This window comes from Rhinopithecus roxellana, chromosome 18 (genome assembly GCF_007565055.1).
Source record: "Rhinopithecus roxellana isolate Shanxi Qingling chromosome 18, ASM756505v1, whole genome shotgun sequence".
In the NCBI taxonomy this organism is placed as follows: domain Eukaryota; kingdom Metazoa; phylum Chordata; class Mammalia; order Primates; family Cercopithecidae; genus Rhinopithecus; species Rhinopithecus roxellana.
The window spans coordinates 58679946-58701857 of record NC_044566.1 but is presented as its reverse complement, the minus strand read 5'-3'; the positions used below and the strand labels follow the sequence as shown (position 1 = coordinate 58701857).

The 21912-nt window shown below is 37.4% G+C and overlaps 1 protein-coding gene across 2 annotated transcripts in view; it reads left to right on the top strand.

Moving 5' to 3' along the window:
- The window catches only part of RFC3 (replication factor C subunit 3), a 206553-nt gene that overhangs the window by 17728 nt on the left and 166913 nt on the right, over positions 1 to 21912 (top strand). The window contains exons 8-9 of one of the 2 annotated variants that reach the window (XM_010379535.2): positions 621 to 690; positions 1573 to 2943. The exons of the other annotated variant lie outside the window; for it this stretch is intronic. Of the exons in view, the coding sequence (XP_010377837.1) occupies positions 621 to 690; positions 1573 to 1764 (262 nt within the window). The 3' untranslated portion in view covers positions 1765 to 2943. Of the gene's footprint in view, positions 1 to 620; positions 691 to 1572; positions 2944 to 21912 lie in introns of those variants that run through there. 2 annotated transcript variants of the gene reach the window in all.

Below are 21912 nucleotides of genomic sequence, written 5' to 3'. Positions count from 1 at the left end.
CATGCTTACCTGTAAACCTTTGTGCCGCCGCTTTTATGACAGGGACAGCTCTGTATCCCTGCCACATTGCTTTTTTACTGTGCAGTCTAGGCAGTGGCATTATATTATATTTCATGCGTGTATTTTGTCACCTATGTAGTTGACTTTTTAATCTTTTCGTGACCATTTTCTGGATGTTTCAGGTATCTATCTGGAGAAAAGAAAAGAAAAACATTACTTGACATGTCATTAAAGTTTGTTAAATTCTATGGTGTGAATAAGCTCAACCCTCGCTCTTCATGAAGTCTCAATTTCTGTCTGGTATTTTCATGGTTGTTTTGATATAATTAGGAACCCTGAATATAGACGTCTCATTTTAAAAGAGTTCTGAAAATGTTCTGTTTGAAAAATGAACTGAAGTTAGGAGAAGCCTCCATATGTTTATCCTTGTATGATAACCTGTTTAAGAAACAACTGTTATTTCTTACTGGATTGTTTGTTAATTCATAAAGTTAGTTTATAAAGTTGTTAATTCTGTATTGGATTGTTTGTTAATTCATAAAGTAAAACCATACAGTGGGAACTTGGAAAAATTGCCCCTTATTTTCTTCACAAAAGATCAATTATTTTGTTTTATGTAGACTCCTTGAAGTTCGTGGAAGGCTGTATGAGCTTCTAACTCATTGTATTCCTCCTGAGATAATAATGAAGGTAACCCAATTTCAGATCTTGAACTTTTTACAGCTATAAAATTTGGACGCTGGGTATGTGATCTTAGGGCTTTTTGCAGTATCAAGATATCACCTCTTTCTCTCCAGCTCATTAATTGCACATATTTACTGAACCTCTATTGTGCCAGGCACTATAGAGGAATGCTGAAGAAAAGAAGGGAGGGCCTGCCTAAAGTGAGGTTATATTCTAGTGGTGTGAAAAGGAGAACAAATAAGTAAGAGAATTTCAGAATGTTGTAAGTGCTATAAAGGAAAGAGCAAGATGCAGTGATGATAATGGAGGGTGGGGCTACAAAGAAAAAAGTGAAGGTCCACCCTTCCATTTTCACAGAGGTAACCACTTTTAACAGACCTCTTTTCTGTTCACATAAAAACAAGTATGTGTATGTATGTGGTTTCACAAAACTGCTTGGTCTTCTGCCTTTAGTATGGATCTTGTGTCATGACCATATGTATAGATTTACTTTGTTCTGTTTAGTGGATAAATGGTTTTCTGTTGTGTGACTGTATCATACTTTTTCCACACATGACCTCCATTGGTGGAACTTTAGGTTGTCTACAAATTATTATTGTTATTATAAATAGTGCTGCAGTAAGTGTCTTTACACTTGTATTCTTGCACCTTGTGCAGTTGAATATTTGGAATTTAGAATGTGGTTGATACCCACAACATTTTTACATCATGGAAAAGGTACCACAGTTTTTGCTTTTGGATAAAGGTTGTTGATTCATGTAAAAAATTAAAGATTTCACATATATAAAAGAGAGTATGTTTAACTTTGATCTTTTTGTGAATGGGAGAAATAAGGCATGCTTAGCTATTTTGTTAATGATTTTTAAACTACTAATTATTTTTCTTTAGGGCCTTCTCTCAGAACTGTTACATAATTGTGATGGACAACTGAAAGGGGAGGTGGCCCAAATGGCAGCTTATTATGAACATCGTCTACAGCTGGGTAGCAAAGCCATTTATCACTTGGAAGCATTTGTGGCCAAATTCATGGCACTTTATAAGAAGTTCATGGAGGATGGATTGGAAGGCATGATGTTCTGACTTCTATCAGTTATTCTTGCAAAGATTTCTCAGTATCAGTATTTACATACAGCTTATATTTAAGAGCTGTGGGTAAATTAACTGTACTTAATCATGTTGTATTTGTGTTTTTCTGGTAATAACTTCTCTGTGAACTATTAATCATCCTCTAAGTTAAATAATTGCTCCTATACTGTAGAAGTATGTAGTTTTGTACATAACTTAGAGACTTTAGAGTCTTAAGAAAATGATTTTAATTTACTTTAAACATTTGTTATTCAAGTATTCATTGTTGATCCTCCTATTCTCTTCCGTCTAATCTCTCACCTGCTAAAGGAGATTTACACATTAGAAAGCAAAGATTATATTCATTTATCCAGATGGCCATTTTCTGCCACAGGTAACATAATTGTTTGACAGGTCATTATATTTAATTCTAGTTTCTCTCAGTGAATAATCATAGTTTTGTAGGAATTGTAAGAATTCATTCTGAAACGTAATCCTTGGTATGGACAAAATTGCAGATACCATTTCTGTTGAGGCTGCAGATTTCCAACTTTTATTTCAGTGGTTCAGATTAGTATTAGGTCGGTACTAAGAAGTTTTCATTAATTTAAGTACTTGAGACTCTTGAAGAAAATTCAGAATGAAGTTCTGGAGAAAGGTATGTTACTGTAGTAATTACTCTGAGCAGGTTTTGTTTTTTGTCATTAGTTCTGCCCTTTTTAATTAAATATTTCAGTTCATAGACCAAAGGGTTTACTTGGCAAATTTGTGTGACAGACTCCGAACAATTCCTTTACTATGAAGTATAATTTATAAAATAAAATATACCCATTTTAAGGGTACAGTTTGAGTTTTGACCAGTGAAACTACGATCCCAATCAAGGTATAGATTCCGTCACCGTCTGTATCCCTACATATCCCTTTGCAGTCAGTTCATCCCTACCCTGGCCCAGATGATCACTGATCTTGTCATGCCAGTTCAAGAATTTAATGGAATCAGATATTGTAAACATTCTTGTGTAATACTTCATTCTCTCTCATTATTGAGATTCATCCATGTTGTTGAATGTTTCACTAGTTAATGTTTATTGTTCATTATTTTTGTATATACTTTTAAAGCCTATTCACTTGTTGATGGGTCTTTGGTTTGTTTCCAGGTTTGGTTATTATGAATAAAGTTGCTGTGAATACTTATGTGTAAGTCTTTTTGTGGACAGGTTTTTATTTGTCTTGAGTAACTACATAAGAGTGCAATGACTGGGCGTACAGTATTGTAAACCTTAACTTTTAAGTTGCTAAACTTTCCTAAAGTTGTATTACTTTACACTTCTACCAGCAATATAAGAGAATTCCTGTTGTTCCTATAGTATTGGCTTAATTGACTTTCTATGTTGTCGTCCGTTTATATTTTATTACCTTTTTTATCTTCTACTTTTTCCCTCTACTTATTTTTCTAGATTATGAACTTGGAAATTTAGATAATTAACTTTAGACTATTCTTTTCTAATGTCATTTAAAGTTATAAATTTCACTCTGAATACTGATTAAGCTTTTTAACATTCTCCTACAAATGTTGGTATTTTAGGTTTTCATTTCTACTTAGTTCAAACTTTTCTAATTTCACTTGTGATTTTTTTTTAACCCGGTGGATTACTTGGAACTGTGCTGTTCAGTTTCCAAGTACTTAGGGATTTTCCAAATCTACTTTTATACCTCCTCTGTCTTTCTTACTTTTTAGTCTTTTACTGAGAGAAATATTGGAATCTCCCTCCATAATTATGCATTTTCTAATTCAGTTCTTTTGGACTTCATGCATTTTGAAGATCATTCTTAGGTACCTGCATATTAGGATTGTTATGTCTTGATGTATTGACTCCTTTATCATTATGAAGTGCCCAGTCGCTTCTCCGTCTTTTGGCTAAGATCATGTGTATGAAATGCCCTTTTTTATTTCTAGTAATATTCCTTGATTTGATAATCTCCTTTTTCTAATATTTATGTAGACACTCCAGCTTTCTTTTGATTAGTGTTTGCATGGTAGGAGTATTTCCTATAGCGTACGTCTCCTAACAAGTTTCTCAGTTTTTGTTTCTCTGGAATGTAGTTTACCATTTACAGACTTCTTGGTTGATTTGGGTGTTTTAAACCCCCACCACTTTGAATTTGTCATTCTGCTGCCTTCAGGTTTCTGTTGTTTCTGGTGAGAAGTTAGCCAGTAGTCTTGAGGTTGTTTCCTTTTACATGATGAGCCAATTTTCTTTTGCTGTTTTCAGTATTTCTTTTTTCTCTGGGTTTTGGTAATGTATGATATGTCTACATGTAGTTTTCTTTGTATTTCTCCTACTTGGGCTTTGTTGAATTTCTCGAATCATTATTATGAGTTATGTTAGTTGCTTTGAAGTATTTGTTAAACATCTGGCCCCACTCAGAGTCAATTTCTTTTGGCTATTTTTCTCCTGTGTACTGTTAAACTTTTCTCTTTTTTTCCTGTCTGATAATTTTTGACTGAAAACTTGACGTTTTAGATAATATATTTTAACAACTTAGGATTCTCTTTTCTTTTTCTGATATTTTTTCCTCGTGACGGTTTTTCTTTTTTTTTGTTTCATGGATTGCTTAGATGTCAGCTGTGTGATTTGTCTCCACCTCATTGTGCAGTCACTGATGTTTCTGCTCAGTTGCTTTTATTTTAGCCTGGCTTCATCTTTCTGTCTGTGTAGTTTAGTGACCAACCAATGATGTGAACAGAGTTTATACTTAGACATCATGAGACTACAAGACAACTGAACTACATGTGGAATGAGGAATGCATTCAAGGTTGCAACCAGTCCTCAGTACCCCTTGGTTTTTATTTCCTTGTTCAGCCATCCATCAGGTATATGTGTGAGCTTAGCTTAACCCCTCTATGGTTCTTCCACTTCTAGGAACTCGCAGTTTAATTTCTGATTTGTCTGTCAATGGCCATGAACTAGGCCTAGCAACTTAGGGCTAGCAAAGCTATTGTATGGATTTTCCCCATCCTTTTTGAACCAAGTCTGCCATTTGTGTCCAGCAAAGCAATGAGTTTTCCTTGCCCCGACCTGAATCAAGTCCACTGCTCTGGCTGCATCCAGCCCTAAACTTATAAAGCTACATTTTTGCTGGCCAAGTGACAGGTATATGGTTGTATCACCAGGCATAGAGGGTCATAATGTTGCTGCCATTTTTATCTGCAGCTGATCAGTTTTGAAATAATAGACATTCTTCAGTTTGTTGTTTGACTTTAATCAAGTTTGAGTATCCTGAATTTTTTTATGTTTTTGATGAGTTTGTTCACTGCTGTACTTAACTGCAGTTGGAAATCACCCGGTATCTTCCTGTTTCCGTTAGTAGAAGTAGCCATCCACTGATTCACTTCTTCATTGCTTTTGTAGATTCAGATTTCAGTCTGGTATCAGTTATTTTAAAGCCCAAAAAAGTTTGTCATTTCTTGTAAAGCAGGTCTGCTGGCAAATTATCTTAGAGTTTTTTGGCTTAAAAATGTCTTTGTTTTGCATTCCTTTTGGAAAGCATTTTCAGTGGACAAAATACAGATGGTTTCAAAATACAAAATACAGATGAAATACTGTAGTTTGACAGTTTTTCTTCCCTGTCTGTATTTTGTCTTCTGGGTTGTATTGTTTTTGAAGAGAGATCTGTAGTCTTATTTTTAATTTTATTTACTACTATGGCTGCTTGTAAGATTTCCAACTTCTCTTTATGACTAGTTTCCAGCAGTTTGAGTAAGAAGTGTCTTGGTGCGATTTGTGTGTGTGTGTGTGTTTATCTTGCTTTACACTACTTTGGGTTTGTTGCACTCCTTAATTTATGAGCTTATGTATTTTATTAAATTTTGAAAAAATTGATTTTGAATATTTTTCTACCCCCTCCTCTAAGACTAATTACATCTCTATTTGATAGTGTTGCATAAGTCACAGAATCTCTCTCTTTTCCTAGCTTTTTTCTCCCTGTTCTACAGTTTGAATCATTTCCTTCAAGTTTTCAGCTCTGGCAGTTTGATTTGCTGCTTTTTCATATTTCTCATTGTTTTTATGTTTCTCTTTAAATCTTTTGAACACATTTATAATAGCTCTTCTGGAGTCTGTCTGCTCATTGTATCTGTCGTTTCCGGGTCTATTTCTGTTGACTGATATTTTTCTGGTCGCGGGTCAGATTTCTTGCCTTTTTGTATGTGCATTAATTTGGATTGGATTCTGGCTCTTTCATTATTACATTGTCATGTTACATTATCAAGTGTCTGAATTCTGTTTGTTTTTTTCTTAAACTGTTGGACTTTGTCTTGGCAGACAATTACAGTTGATCCTTGAACTACGCAAGTCTGAACTGTGTGTGTCCATTTATACGTAGATTTTTTTTTCAATAAACAAAATTTTTTGAGACTTAATTTGAAAATACTCATAGAAAAACACATAACCTAGGAACATTTTTTAAATTTTTAAAAAGGTACATCATAAATGACTAAAATATGTATAGCTATAGTCTGTTTCATCATTTACTATGGTAAAATATATACAAATCTATTATAAAAGGTTAAAATTTATCAAAACTTTCGCAAACTCAGATCATACATGGTACCACTCATAGTCAAGAGAAATGTCAACAAATGTAAAATTCAGGGGTCCTGTGCCCCCCATGGCCTGTTAGGAACTGGGGCCACACAGCAGGAGGTGAGCGACCAGTGAGCACCAGAGACTATTACCACCTGAGCTCTACCACCTGTCAGATGAGCGGCGGCATTAGATTCTCATAGGAGTGGGAACTTTTGTTGTGAACTGTACATGTGAGGGACTTATGTTGTGCCTCCTTATGAGACTCTAATGCCTGATAATCTGAGATGGAACAGTTTCATCCTCCTCTCCTCCCCAACCCAACCTGGGGTCCATGGATAAACTGTCTTCCACAAAACTGGTCCCTGGTGCCAGAAAGGTTGGGGAGTGCAGCATTAAATCATAACTGCATAAAATTACAGTACATACTATGCTGCTGTCATACTTTTGTAGCCACCTCCTGTTGCTATTTTAGTGAGCTGAAGTGTTGTGAGTATTCATTTAAAATGCCATGTAGTACTAATATCTCTGAGTGAGCAGTTCATCTCTCCAGTAAATTGCATATGGCAATAAAAGTGATCTCTTGCCGTTCTGAAGTATCTTTCACTATGTGTAGTGCAATAACATAAGCCTTGAATAACACCATGAGACCCATACAGAGGTTACTGGTGGTGGTGCTGCAAGTGCTCAAGAAGCAGAGAAAAGTCATGACATAAGAAAAAGTTAAATTGCTTGTAAAGTACCTTTATAGATTGAGGTCTAAAGCTGTAGTTGCCCTCCATTACAGGCAGTGTATTCATCTTGAAGTATCAGTACAGTACTGTAGGTGTAATTTCTCTTCCATATCATTCAATATTTTCTGTAGCTTGTAACAACACAGTACATAAGACATAAACAAAATGAGTTGACTTTATGTTATTGGTAAGGCTTCCAGTCAACAATAGGCTATTGGTATTTACATTTTAGGGGAGTCAGAAGTTATACAGGAGTTTTTGACTGCTATGCCTTTAACTCTTGTATTGTTCAAGGGTCAACTGTATTTGATTATCAGCTTGTTCTTTTTCATGCTTGTTTGTAAACTTTGTTGGAGTTGGCCTGGAGTCATCTTTAGTCCTAATTTAACTGTACAATAGGGGCATGATATTTCTGGGGTCTCTGCTGCATGCCCTAGAGATCATTGAGGTGTAACCATTCTGGGTCACCAGAACTCAAATATCTTCCAGCCTTGTGGGAGCTCTGGAAACTATTCAGCTTACAGTTTTTATTTTATCCGTGGTTTTAGTTACCTGTGGTCAACTGCAGTTTGAAAATATGTGGCCAGGTGTGGTGGCCATGCCTGTAATTCCAGTACTTAGGGAGGCTGAGGCAGGAGAATTGCTTAGCCCAGGAGCCCGAGATGACCTGGGCAACATAATAAGACCCTGTCTCTACAAACAATAAACAAAATAGAAAATTAGTTGAGTGTAGTGGCATGTGCTTGTGGGCCCAGCTGCTAGCGGGGCTGAGTTGGGAGGATTACTTGAATCTAGGAAGTTGAAGCTGCAGTTGGCTATGATTGTGCCACTGCACCCCAGCTTGGGCCACAGAGCAAGAGCCTGTCTCAGGAAAAAAAAAAGAAAAAGGAAAAATCCAGAAATAATTTTTAAGTGTTAAATTGCATGCCATTCTGAATAAGGAAATACAATCTAATCTTCCACCATCCTACTCCATCCCACCTAAGATGTGAACCCTCTTCGTCCAGTGGATCCAGACTGTATCTGCTACTTGCCCATTAGTAATGAACCAGAGATACAAGGTGGCTGTGACGTAGGAGTGCTTTTCTGGGTAACGCTCTGCTTTCCAGATCTCTGCCCAACATAGGCAGCCACCTCAGCCTGTCTGAATTCTGCTCCTTTTCCTCAACTCAGTGTTATCACAGTTCTCTATCTGGGTTTTTCCTTCCTACCTGCAGCCAAATGTAGGGTGGGAAGGAAGGTTTTTCTTTCCCACCCCGCAGCCACTTTCCTCCAGGCAGAAAGCCAGAGTGATGGTAGAGTTGACCTCATTGGTTGCTTTATGTATTTTGTCCAGTTTTCTAGTTGTACAGTGGGAAGGTAAGCCCATTATCAGTCAGTGGCAGTATAAGTCTTGAAGTTAGGATTCTAACCTGAGGCCCTGGTTTCCATGCGTGAATCACTGTTTCATACCATTCTTTAAAAATCTATGACTTTATGTTTTATAAGTTAAAATTTTGTTCATGGGGTTTGTAGTTGTGCAGTATACATCACAACAGAAACTTGTGGTTTTAAGTGCTGTTTTACACTCTCAAATTTATCAGAATTGAGTAATAGTACAGTAGATTTTTTTAAAATTATAGCACTCGCAATCACAAAACACATTCCTTAAAAAGTAAAACACAAAACAAAAAAAAACCTCAACTGTTGGCAGCAATTTTCTTTGTACTTTGTTCCCAAGTAAAACATAATCGTCTCATATTTTTCAAATTGATTAACAGATTTCTTTAGTGATTTGCTCCTGTTTTTTTTTTTTTTCCCCTGTTTACAATTTCTGTGGAAATTTGGAGCATTATCACAAGATGTTCTCTGTTTGATTATAGTGTACAAGACTTAAAATAAATTACTTTCCTTTCTGTAGCTTTGCAAAAATAGTGGTCTGCACAAACCTCAGCTCCTATCTAAATTGCAGCCTAATGCCAATTTACAAACACTATATGGTATCTTTGTGGCTTAGTAGCTTGTGCGCCTTTTGCAGTTGTTTAATTAGCTGATTGCCCACTGAAGTTACCTTCTCTGTAATATAGCAGCCCCAGAAACTTAAGCAACTTCCTGAAGAGCAGCTGTGCAAAATAATTACTAGCTGTAGGCGTGGAAAGAACTTGACACAGTTTTTCCAGAATAACATTAAGTACCTTTATGTGATGCACTATGCTAGATTCTTCACAGGCATTCTCTCATTTAATTCTCCTAACACTCTTTGAACTAGACCTTATGATCTTGTTTTGCAGATGAGAAACTGGATCCAGCTGATCATGGGTGCCGCTCTAATAAATTCACAGCTACCAACCAAGAAATGGGCTGTCAACACTGCCCAACAGACATATGTTTCTCTGATCAAGTCTCCACAATGCCTTTTTCAAAACTTAATTTGGAGCGAATAACTTTACCTTCTTGTTAGCTACCAAAACCAAATCCATATGCATCCTATGTTACCATATCCTCATTTGTATGCATGCTGTTACTATGTCTACATTTATATGCAACCTATATTCTCCTAATACAGTAGAGAAGCTGCCCATCTTCCTTCTTAAGCTTCCCATCTTGTTGGGGTTGTTCTATGTTGATTATCTTTTTCTTTTGATAATTAATCATGTTTTTCTACTTCCTTGTTGAGTAATTGTGAATAGCATCCAGTGGTTATGAATGGTCTGGGCTTTAGAGATTACAGAAGAACGTATATGCAGAATTAGGGTTCAAGCTCTCTTGTTCTCTCTTTTAAAGGATTGCCCCTATCATTTTCTAGCAGCAGTGGCTGCCCTCTAGTCTTCTGGTTCTTTAATCCAATAAGACAGTAAAGTTTTCATAAGAATTTTAGCTGCCCATATTAGTGATGACTGTGACCTGCCCTCAGGCTAAATGTCCTAAAAAATTAAAAACTCTAGTGCTCTGCCCACCTTCCAATAGTTGACTCCCTTCCAGTTTCTGCTGTTCTTCTCTCTCCAACAGTTGTTTTTTCTACTACCATTTTATTATTTGTTTTCTGGTTGTTTTGTGACCTTCCTTCCCTCCTCCTTGCTTGCCTGCTTGCTAGATTTTCTCAGTGGTATGTCTCAATATCTTGCCTTTTCTTGTTTGTGTATCTGTTGTAGGATTTTTTATTTGAGGTTACTATCAGGTTTGCAAATAATATAACTCATTATTTTAAACTGATGACAATTTAACACTAATTTCAAAAACTAACATAGAAAACTAATAAAAATTCTACAGTTTAACTTCACCCCTTCTGCTTTTTAACTTTTGGTTATTTCTGTTTATATCTTATTATACTGTCTATGTTCTGAAAAGTTGTTGTTATTATTTTTGATAGGTTCATCTTTTAGTCTTTCTATTCAAGATATGGGTAGTTTACACAGCACAATTACAGTGTTAGAATCTTCTGTGTTTGTCTGTGTACTTACTATTGCCAGTGAGTCTTGTACCTTCAGATGATTTCTTGTTTCTCATTAACATTTTTCTCTTTCAGAGCGAAGAAATCCCTTTGGCATTACTTGTATGATAGGCCTGGTGTTGATGAAATTCCTCAGCTTTTGTTTATCTGGGAAAGTCTATATTTCTCCTTAAATGTTTGAAGGATATTTTCACAGGATATAAGTCTAGGATAAAATATATTTTCCTTCAGCACTTCCATGCCACTCTCTCCTGCCTGTTAGATTTCCATAGCGAAATCTGCTGCAAGACATATTGGACTCCCATTGTATGTTGTTTGTTTCTTTTCTGTTGCTGCTTTTAGGATCTTTTATCCATGACCTTTGGGAGTTTGATTATTAGATGCCTTGAGATAGTCTTATTTGGGTTAAATCTTAGTGTTCTATAATTTTCTTGAACTTGAATATTGATATCTTTCTCTAGGGAGGTTCTCTGTTACTATCCATTTGACTGAACTTTCTACCTCTGTATCTCTCTCTACCTTTTCTTTAAAGCCAGTAACTCTTAGATAGGCCCTCTTGAAGATATTTTCTAGATCTTGTAGGCATGCTTTGTTCTTTTTTATTCTTTTGTCTTTTGTCTCCTCTGCCTGTATATTTTCAGATAGCTTGTCATCAAGCTCATTAATTCTTTGTGATCAATTATGTTATTAAAGGGCTCTGATGCATTCATTAGTATGCCAATTGAATTTTTCAGCTCCAGAATTTCTGCTTGATTTTTAAAAATTATTTTTACATTTATCTGATAGTACTCTGACTTGCTTCTCTATGTTATGTTGAATTTCATTGTGCTTCCTCAAGACAGCTATTTGGAATTCTCTGTCTGAAAGGTCACATATCTCTGTCACTCCTGGATTGGTCACTGATACCTCATATAGTTTGTTTGGTGAGGAGGTCATGTTTCCTGGGTGACCTTGATGCTTGTGGATGTTCATAGATGTATGGACATTGAAGAGTTAGGTATTTATTGTGTGGGCTTGTTTGTACCTGTCCTTCTTGGAAAGGCATTCCAAGTGTTCAGAGAGAATTGAGTTTTGTGCTCTAAGTCTGTGGTTACTGTAGACATATATGCATTAGGAGGCACCCCAGTAAAGCTGGGACTCTTGCAGACTCATAGAGATACTGCCTTGGTGGTCTTGGGTAAGATGCCAGAGAATTCCCTAGATTACTAAGCAGAGACTCTTGTTCTCTTCCCTTTTCTCCAAACAAATGGAGTTTCTGTCTCTCTCCATGCTGAGTTGCCTGGAGCTAGGGGAGAGGTGATACAAGCACCCCTATGGCCACCACTGGGACTGTGCTATGTCAGAACTGAAACCAGAACATCTCTGAGTCTCACCCAAGACATACAGCAAATACTGCCTGGGTGCAACTGATGTTTTTCAAGGCCCAGGGGCTCTTTAGTCAGCAGATGAATTCTGCCAGAGCTGGGTTCTTCCCTTCAAGGCAGCGAGTTCCCTTCTGGCCCAGGGTGTGTCTACAAAGGTCATACAGAAGCTGGGGCTTAGAATGAGGCCCTCAGGACTCTACCAAGTGTGCTCTCCTGCTGTGACTGAGCAGGTCTCCAAGTTGCAAGACAAAGTCCTCTTTACTCTTCTCTCGCCTCTCCTCAAGCGGAGGGAAGGAGTCTCTCCTGCAGCTGCAATTTGTACTGCCTGGGATTGGAGGAGGGGTGATGCAAGGACTCCTTTAACTGCCTGGCTGGTGTCTCACTGGGTCTTGTGTATCCCAAGTCTGCTGACCCAAGCACAGTACAGCACCAGAGCTTGCCCAGGAATTGCAGTCTTGTGGCCTAGACTGCCATTCAGGTTTATTTAGGGCCCCAGAGTGCTTTAGCCCATGATGGTGCTAGCTGGAACTCAATTTCTGACCACTGGGATAGATAGTTCCCCTCTAGCTAGGGCTAGTCTAAATGCTCCCTCTGTGGGTTCTGCCCTGTGTTGCTCTCCACTGTGACGGGGAAGCACTGAGTTGCAATGCAGATTCTCTCTCTCTCTTTTTTCCTTTTTTTTTTTTTGATGGAGTCTCACCCTGTTGCCCAGGCGCTGAAGTGCAGTGGTGTGATCTTGGCTCACTTCAACCTCCGCCTCCTGGGTTCAGGTGATTCTCCTGCCTCCCCCTCCCGAGTAGCTGGGATTACAGACACCTGCCACCACACCCGACTAATTTTTGTACTTTTGGTAGAGACGGGGTTTCACCATGTTGGCCAGGCTTGTCTCGAACTCCTGACCTCAGGTGATCCCCCTGCCTCGGCCTCCCAAAGTGCTGGGATTATAGGCATGAGCCACCACGACTGACCTACACAGATTCTCTCTGCACCATGCTGCAGCTGATGGGGGATGACAGAGGGGTGTGTAGGCAATTCAAGACTGTCTTTCCTACCTTCTACATTGCCTTTTTCTTTAATACAATGTTAAAACCAGGTACTATGATCACTCATCTGATTTCTTGCTCTTACGAAAGTGCTTTCTTTTGTGGGTAGTAATTTAGTGTTCCTGCGGTAGGGGAGAGGAATAATCTCTAGGGGGTTCTGTCTGGCCTTCTTGCTTCAACTCCTCCAGCAGTTGCTTTTTATAAGTTTGTTCAAAGCTTATGGTTGTTATCTACTGGAAGATTGTCAGCCATACCAGAAGCAGAAATTCTATCCCATTGTTTTATAAATATGATCGAGTATCTCATTTTTTAGAAAAAAAAAATCATTCATATACCTCACATCCTCATCTTGCACCCTCTCTCTACTCTTTACACATTTTTAAAGTGTTTTCTGTTAATATTGCCTACGTTTTCTTAGTTTACAATCCGTTTTAATCTGGTTTTCCCTCTTATAACTTCAAAAATACAATTTAGTCTAAAAGATAGGGATGTATGTATGTGTGTATCTCTATCCAGTGAATTCTTGCTCTGTATCTAGTGAGTTTTTTAATTGACCTCAGCAATATGTGCTGCCCTTTCTTGAATCTCCTTTTCCTGTGGTTTCCCTGAGACAAATACTCTCTTGTATTTTTTTCACCTACATCTTTGGCTGCTCACTTGACAGGCTTTCTTACCAAGCCATCAAATGTGGAAGAGGACTTTATTCTCGACTCTCTGCTGCTCATAAGATTCTCTCCCTGGGTGACCGTATACATGCCCAAGGCTTCAAATACCATCTATTAGCTGATAACTCCATTTATATGAGCTCAAACTTTGTCTGAATTTCACTTATACATCTAAACACCTATCTGACATTTGTTCACCGATACTTCAGAGACATCTCAAACTGAACATGTTCCACACTGAGCTTTTGATCTCTTCCAGCCCAAACTATACCTTTCCCATTGTTCCTTTCTCGATATCATCTTTTCTGATTCTTTTCCATGTTCTACAGCAGTGGGGATTATCTGGGGTTCTACCTAATTTTCTTTATTCAATGACCAGCTTAATATCTGTCTTTTCCTACGCTCCTTTCCCCTTTCTACTTCTGTTGAGACAACTCAGTTTTGAGTTCAGAAAGAGTACATGTGCGGATGATTCCCACGTCCAGACATGAGCTGCTTTTCCTAATACAACCGTCAGCCATTTTAATTTTGGTTTATCTAAAACAAACTCACCAGCATCTGTTAAACCAGCTGCTTCTCTTAGCTTATTGCTTGTGTCAGGGTGCTACTTTTCCTCTAGATACCTGGTGTAAACTTTTGGCGTAAGTTGACCCCTCTCTCCATTTTGTCAGTTGTCAAGTTCTGGCCTTTATCCCTCATAGATGGACGTTGCTTTCTTCTCTACCTGTACTTGCCATCAAATGAACCATAACAGGCAGACTAGATGGACTCATGGTTAGGCATACTCAGATGAGCATAAGAGATTTAAACCAAAAGCATGGGTATCATTCAAAATATAGCTATTTGTGCATTTAAAAATCTATAATTCTTCATACTCAACCTGGCAAGTAATTTCTATTAAAAAGAGATAGAAGTGTAAATATTTAGATTTAGACCACTAAGGACAATTTCTATCCATTCGTTCAGAAAAATATTTATTGAGTATCTGCTGTTTGCCATGACTTTTTAAAGATACTGGGGATACAGCAGGACAAAACTGACATCAGTTTCCTTTGTGGAGTTTACATTCTATCGCAAAGAGATGAATGCAGGATGTTAGATAGATAGATAGATAAACTGATAAAATATTGTATGTCATGTGTGCTGTGGAGGTGGAGAATTTTGGTTTGTTGTTTTACATAGAATGTGTTACACAGTAATTTACATAGTCCAGGCAGACTAAACAGTATATGCAAGACCCGAGGCAGGAAGGAAATGCCAGTGGAGTAGGTTGGGCAACTGGGAAAGTGGCAAAAGATGAGGTGAGAACATTGAGCTAATGTAGAGGTAAGGTGGGATATATCATGTAGGGTACTGGTTTTCTAGTGAATGTTTAGCAGCTGGCTCTCTGGGGAAAAAAGATCAATAATAAAAGGTCCTGATCTGTAGTGTTTGCCAATTTTTCTGCTGTAAACACTCTCACCATGGCCAATTTCAAGCTAGCAATGTAAGGTCATCCAGCTCTCAAAAATTCCTGAAAATTTAAGTCAGCTCTTGTGAGCTGGTATAACCCTTCTCCAGCCAGCATTGATATAGAGCCTTGTAGGACAATTGCAGTGATTTTTTTTTTTTTCAAGTGAGAAAGGATGCCACTAAAGAGTATTAGAGTAGGCCAGACACAGTGGCTCACTCCTGTAATCCCAAAGGAGGCCGAGGCTGGCAGATCAGTTGAGTTCAGGAGTTTGAGACCAGCCTGGCCAACATGGTGAAGCCCCGTTTCTACTAAAAATGCAAAAAATTAGCTGAGAGTGGTGGAGTGTGTCTGTCATCCCAGCTACTCAGGAGGCTGAGGCAAGAGAATCACTTGAACTGGGAGGCAGAGGTTTCAGTGAGCCGAGATTGTGCCACTGCACTCCAGCCTGGGCTACAGAGTAAGACTCCGTCTCTAAAAAAACAAGCAAACAAAAAAGTATTAGAGTTATGATGTGATCAGGTTTCTGTTTCAACAATCAACTGGCTCCTGGGTTGAGAATATTAATTACATGTTAACATTTGTCTGCAAACTCAAGGCTTATAAAGTATTTTCTTTGATTTACATAGTGCTAGCTTACACATTGTTTTCAATTATTAATTGTCAATATTTAAAAATAGAAACATCCTTCAAAAACATAAATTTCTTGATTTTCTTAAAAAATCAGATTTAATCTTTATGTTACTAATTTAAATTGAGGAGTGGCTATCTTTTTTACATAGGTATGCATTTTCCATTTCTCACCAATTTTAGCTATTATTTTACATAGTTTTTTGTTTTTAAAATATGGAGATGAGAAAAATAAGCTTTCTTATAACCAACCCTTTTATCAAAATTGGTGTAAAATGAGAGGTAAGAGAGGGTTATATGGTTCAAAAAAAATTGAACATGCATATTTCTTTACAGATGTAAAGGATATTTTTAATTTATAATAAAATATACCTATTTTGAAGAAATATAGTTTAATACATCATGAAACAAATCATACAACAGGTTATGATTAGATATGAAAGATGATTTTTTAAATTGATACACTGACAAAACATCAAAATTTAATCAGGGTTTGATTTCAAATTGATTACAATAAATTATGTTCCTGTAAAATTAATATTTACTATATGAAAAATTGTCCGAATAGCAGAACAATTTGCAAATGTCAGTTTCATAAATGAGTGAGTACAATATATATTGACTTAGAAAAACATTAGCAAAGGTATATCTAAATGTAAGTATTATTTTGAAAATACAGTTAATTTATAGGACAGTCTGTCATTTTATGCTGTTTTTAATGATGATCAAAGTGCAGATATTTAAAATACACTGAATTAAGTTAGTTTTGTAAATGATAATTTTAATAAAGAATTTGAAAACTTGATGCTCATGAGAATCACAACTTTTTTAATTTTGAAAAGTCAATAAGCTTAATATACATTGATCAAAATTAGAAAACATGACTAAGACAATTCTTCTGTGGTAGTTAATATTAATTTTGGATTTTTTTCCTCACAAAATAAATTTAGTTGGAAGGGTATAAAACTTAGATTTACTAATTGCCTGATTCAGCATGAATTTCTTTGAAAAGCAAGCCAAAACCCTCCATGGAATGAGAAATTAACATCATGAACTAGATTGATTCTTATGGCTTGATAGCATAATGCTTTGTTGATAACTTGGGTCCATAATACAAGCGTCTGCTGTAGTTACACAGAGATACATGCAAATGATTTTTGAATTGTTCATGTCATCCAAGGGGAGATCTACTAATTTTTCTCTACCCCCATCCCCTGCCTTACAAATATTGGATTCCTTAGTTTATAATATAGTTGACCCTTGAACAATGTCGGGAGTTGGATCACAAACCTGTCCCATTTGAAAATCAACATATAACTTTTGACTCCCCCAAACTTAACTATTAATAGACTAATGTTGACCAGAGCCTTACCAACAGCAGAAATACTCAGATAACACATATTTTGTATGTCATATATATTATATTCTTACCATAAAGTCAGAGGAAAGAAAAGGTTATTCAGAAGGTCATGAGGAAGAAAAAATATATTTACTTTCTAAAAATATGTATTTACTAAGCAGAAGTGGATCGTTGTAAAGGTCTTCATCCTTTTTGTCTTTGTGTTGAGCGGGTTGTGGAGGAGGAGGGGTGGGCTTTGCTGTCTCAGGGGTGGCAGAGGCAAAATAAAACCCACATATAAATGGACCCATGCAGTTCAAACCCAACGTTGTTCAGGGTCAACTGTATAACCCATCTAAACAGTGACTATTTTTTGTGTAAGGTCATTCTTAAAGCATTGCACACACACATGATCCAATTCACACATTCTGCAGTTGGCTTGTAAGGAAACTATTTGGCTGGGAATAATGTGGTCTACAGTCTTATGGGAAAAGACTACCCAGACATTTAAACAACAGACCTAAGTATGAATCCGTTCCCTAAACTGTGAAGTTGAAGACGGAATTCAACAATTGGCTTTTGGATATCAAAGTTTATAAAAATGAATTGACATTGATATTGTGAAACATTGATATTCCACGAATGATATCTATTAAACTGAGGTGCAACAGTGGTATTGAAAACTAATTTTGAGAGTATTGCACTATCAGAATTGCACAAGTATCTTGACAAGTTACTTTCAATATAAAAACCAATAAGCAAAGATTTTAACTATTTGTAAGTTATTGTCATCCAGGAATAACTGTTTACCACTTTAATCTTTCTTTCCTGGAAATAAGCTTCAATAGTATTACTGCAGGCCTGTCTTTATTCATCCAACTCTTAAGAGAGATGGAGTATCTTATTTAATTGTCAGATTTGAGAAGAGTGAGTGAACCTACTTGATGTGGCTTCAGCTGTTTTTCTGTTGGGAATGAGCCTATGTGTAAGTAGTCAGGCTTCTTGCCTGTAAGGAGGCCTAAAATCTAGCACTTCCCCCACCTAAAACATGATTTATATCAGTAGCAGGTTATATTTTGGATTGCCACTGAACTTGGTTTGTTGATCTCAACTTGTTCTAAGCAGAGTATAGAATAATGGTGCCATGTATTGGGGAGTAATCCTCAGAAACCTCAAAATTTGGTATATTCACCAGGAACATTGAGAAATAATAATAGAAAGTTTGGAAGGAGAAAGTTTTTGTGCATCCAAGGCCTACAAATGTGGGTCTTGGACTTTCGGGAATAAGTGTATTGAGTATAATAATTTATAGAGACTTACAGTCATTTATAGAGACTTATAATAGTTTATAAATAGAGACTTATTTTAGGCCAAACAGATTTTTTACATGTTTGCATTTGGCTTTGAACTTCTGTAGCCTGTAGCCTGGGAAGAAAGCTCTGGCTGTCATGAGGAATTTTAAGCTTGGCAGGTGACTGCAACCTATGACTTATGCAACTCATGTGAGAAAATAAGGCAGTCCTTTAGCTGTGTTGGGTGCTTCAGGTAGAGACTGCTTTAGCTTAATGCGCAGACCATCCTTGTCCTAAATTGAGACAAGATTCCATTGCAGAGAAGAGTTTTACAGGCATTTTAAACCTTGGTGATCAGAAGAATATTTGCCACTTTTAAACTGAAAGGCAACTAGCTCTGCATGTGTAACAGAGCACTAGAGGGGCTCTAGGTCTACATGGTTAGTATAAACACCAACTAGATAATCAAGATTGGGTATTCCAGATTCAAGAGAAGACCTCTTTCAGGATCAAGGAGGGCTGTGAAGGCACCTGCTAACCTTTCATGTGGCATTTCCACAGACTTTTAAGACTCCCTCTCCCATTATAGAATCCCGAATTGGCTCCGAATACATTAATATCTTAAGTTCTAACCCTGACTTGCTAGCTGAGACCCAAATTGTGATTTCACCATAGATGTGCATTAGACTTAATTAGGAAATAAGAGATGTGGGCTCTTATTAGAAAGAAATTGCTATCCCCTTGAGACAGAAAATCAGCTAAATAACATTATTAGAAGCCCAAACACAAGGATATCAAACTGTTCTGTGCCTGGAACTAGTTGCCTCCAATTATCCCATTTGCTCAAGAAAAAAAATAGAGCAGTTAAAAGATGGTACTTCAATTCCATTAAATCCAGAAACAGAGGAAGATTAATAAAGGAACGTAGGCAGGATAAGCTGGAGGAAGAGATTATTCACTTTAAGAAAGAGTACAGGGAGAAAGGTACCTTGAAGATGGAGTTAGACCAACATATAAGGGGCAGAAAAAGGTACCCAAATTCTAACTGCTTTTAAAGAGGGAAAGGTATGTTTGTTGTTACTAGATCATAGATGGTGTATGGAACCTAAAGATTATTTATTCACTTTAAGAAAAAGTACAGGGAGAGAGGTACCTCGAAGATGGAGTTAGACCAACATATAAGGGGCAGAAAAAGGTACCCAAATTCTAACTGCTTTTAAAGAGGGAAAGATGTTTGTTGTTACTAGAGCATAACGTGTGTGGAACCTAAGGAAATCTAAGAGAGAGAAGTCTAGGATGATAACCCCAAGAAAACCCAAGTCACTGAGAGGTGACTTTCTAAACCCACAGGACCTCACTTGGAGCAGCTGGGGAACTACTACTTAAAGACTGGAACAGCTGTACCAAGGAGTTATACAACTCTGGACAGACTTAAAAAATGCATAAGAGGTATTCAAAGTATTTCTTATGTGAGTTTCCATGTTATACAATCATCACAGTGGAGATACAAGCATTGCATTTACTCTGGGAGAACTTATTGACCTTAGTTGATGAATTTATGAAATTAGGATCTTAATGGAAGGCAGTAGAAAGATATGAAGAAATATAGATGTGACAATCAGAGACCAAGTTCAGGTTTTTGTTAAGTGTCTGATGGAAGAATCTCTTGGGGAGATTATCCATGTCATCGAGAGCAGAGTAGAGAAAATTTGAACAGTGAACAGAGGGCTTGCTATTTCTTCTCTGTTACTATGGTAGACCTCACAGATGGATCCAGAGTAGTTATAAAAATAACTGCCTGGGACAGAAAGCAAAGACAAAATAAATGGAAGGGAGCCACTCAGTTCCAGCAGGCAGCATTAGCTCTTACACAGACTAGAGAAGAAAAAGGACCAGTTTAAGAAGTAGACTAAATTGTTAAGAAACTCGGCCGGGCGCAGTGGCTCAAGCCTGTAATCCCAGCACTTTGGGAGGCCGAGACGGGCGGATCACGAGGTCAGGAGATCGAGACCATCCTGGCTAAAATGGTGAAACCCCGTCTCTACTAAAAAATACAAAAAACTAGCCAGGCGAGGTGGTGGGCGCCTGTAGTTCCAGCTACTCGGGAGGCTGAGGCAGGAGAATGGCGTAAACCCGGGAGGCGGAGCTTGCAGTGAGCTGAGATCCAGCCACTGCACTCCAGCCTGGGCGACAGAGCGAGACTCCGTCTCAAAAAAAAAAAAAAAAAAAAAAAAAGAAACTCAAGTAGCCTTCCTGAAAGGGAGAAAGGGATTGGAGACTAGCACAGGGAAATTAAATACCAGTGCATCAGAAATTTAATTTCAGAAGCAACAAAATTGCTTTAGTGCAGGGATATGTTAGTGATGATTCTTCAGCTAAGACAAATTATGAACGAAGAAGTCTTTCCTAGCAGATGGGTTTCATGTCCCAAGTAATTCCATAGCTACGGATGGTGGAAATAGCCCCTGTGACACAGGACTAAGAATGGCTGCCCCTGAGAGATGGTGCACGTGTGGCATGGATTAGAGACTGAATTTAGGGCACCATCAGGGACTTAAAAACCCAAGATTCTATGGGAAAAATGGAAATAGAGGTTCTGGATATGCTCGAAGGGAAGAAAGAACCCACAGTGATTTTGGGAACTGGCTGCTGCTATTTCGGGTGTCTATTTCAAATTTGCAAGGAGACAGAAATGCCTCAAATGATACTATTAAAGAATATGGAAGAACCAAGGCCATAGTTTAGATATACCCTAGGGCCAATTGCCCATAACCATATAGTCAAAACTTAAAGTAATCCTGATTTCCCCTTAATGCTAGCTCTAATCATGACCGAAACACAAAACATAAGCTTTATGAGCACGGTTTAGTTGAAATCAAAACAATCAACTAGAGACAAATGAGCTTAAACAACTGTACTTCCCTAAAAGGGATGGCAATATACAACAAGCAAGATTAAAAAAAATAAAAGGTTAAAATACTCCTCCTTTGTGCTTTATAATCTGCACTGTGGCTGCTATACTCGAGGCTTACTTCTTTCAGTTTGAGGTCTCCCAGTTTGAGAACTGTTCTTAGTATGCACAATAAACTTTCAGTATTTTTTTCTAAGTTGATCTGATTTTATATTTCTTAATGCTCTGAGCAAGCACACAAGAAACATAGATGGATTTTTTTCCACAAAAATGGAAATGTAAAGAAACGGTGTCTATGTGCCTTATTTTCTTTACCCAGTCTATCATTGATGGGCATTTAGGTTGATTCCATGTCTTTGCTATTGTGCATAGTGCTGCAGTGAACTTATGTGTGTGTATCTTTATGATAGAACGACTTATAATCCTTTGAGTATATACCAGTAATGGGATTGCTTGGTGGAAGGATAGTTCTGTTTTTAGGTCTTTGAGGAATTGCCACACTGCATTCCACAATGGTTGAAATAATTTATACTCCCACCAGCATGTATAAGCATTCCCTTTCCTCTGCAACCTTGCCAGCACCGGTTATTTTTTGATTGTTTAACAATAGCCATTTTGAGTGGTGTGAGATGGTATCTCATTGTGGTTTTGATTTGCATTTCTCTCATGATCAGTGATGCTGAACTTTTTTTCATATGCTTGTTGGCTGTTTATGTGTC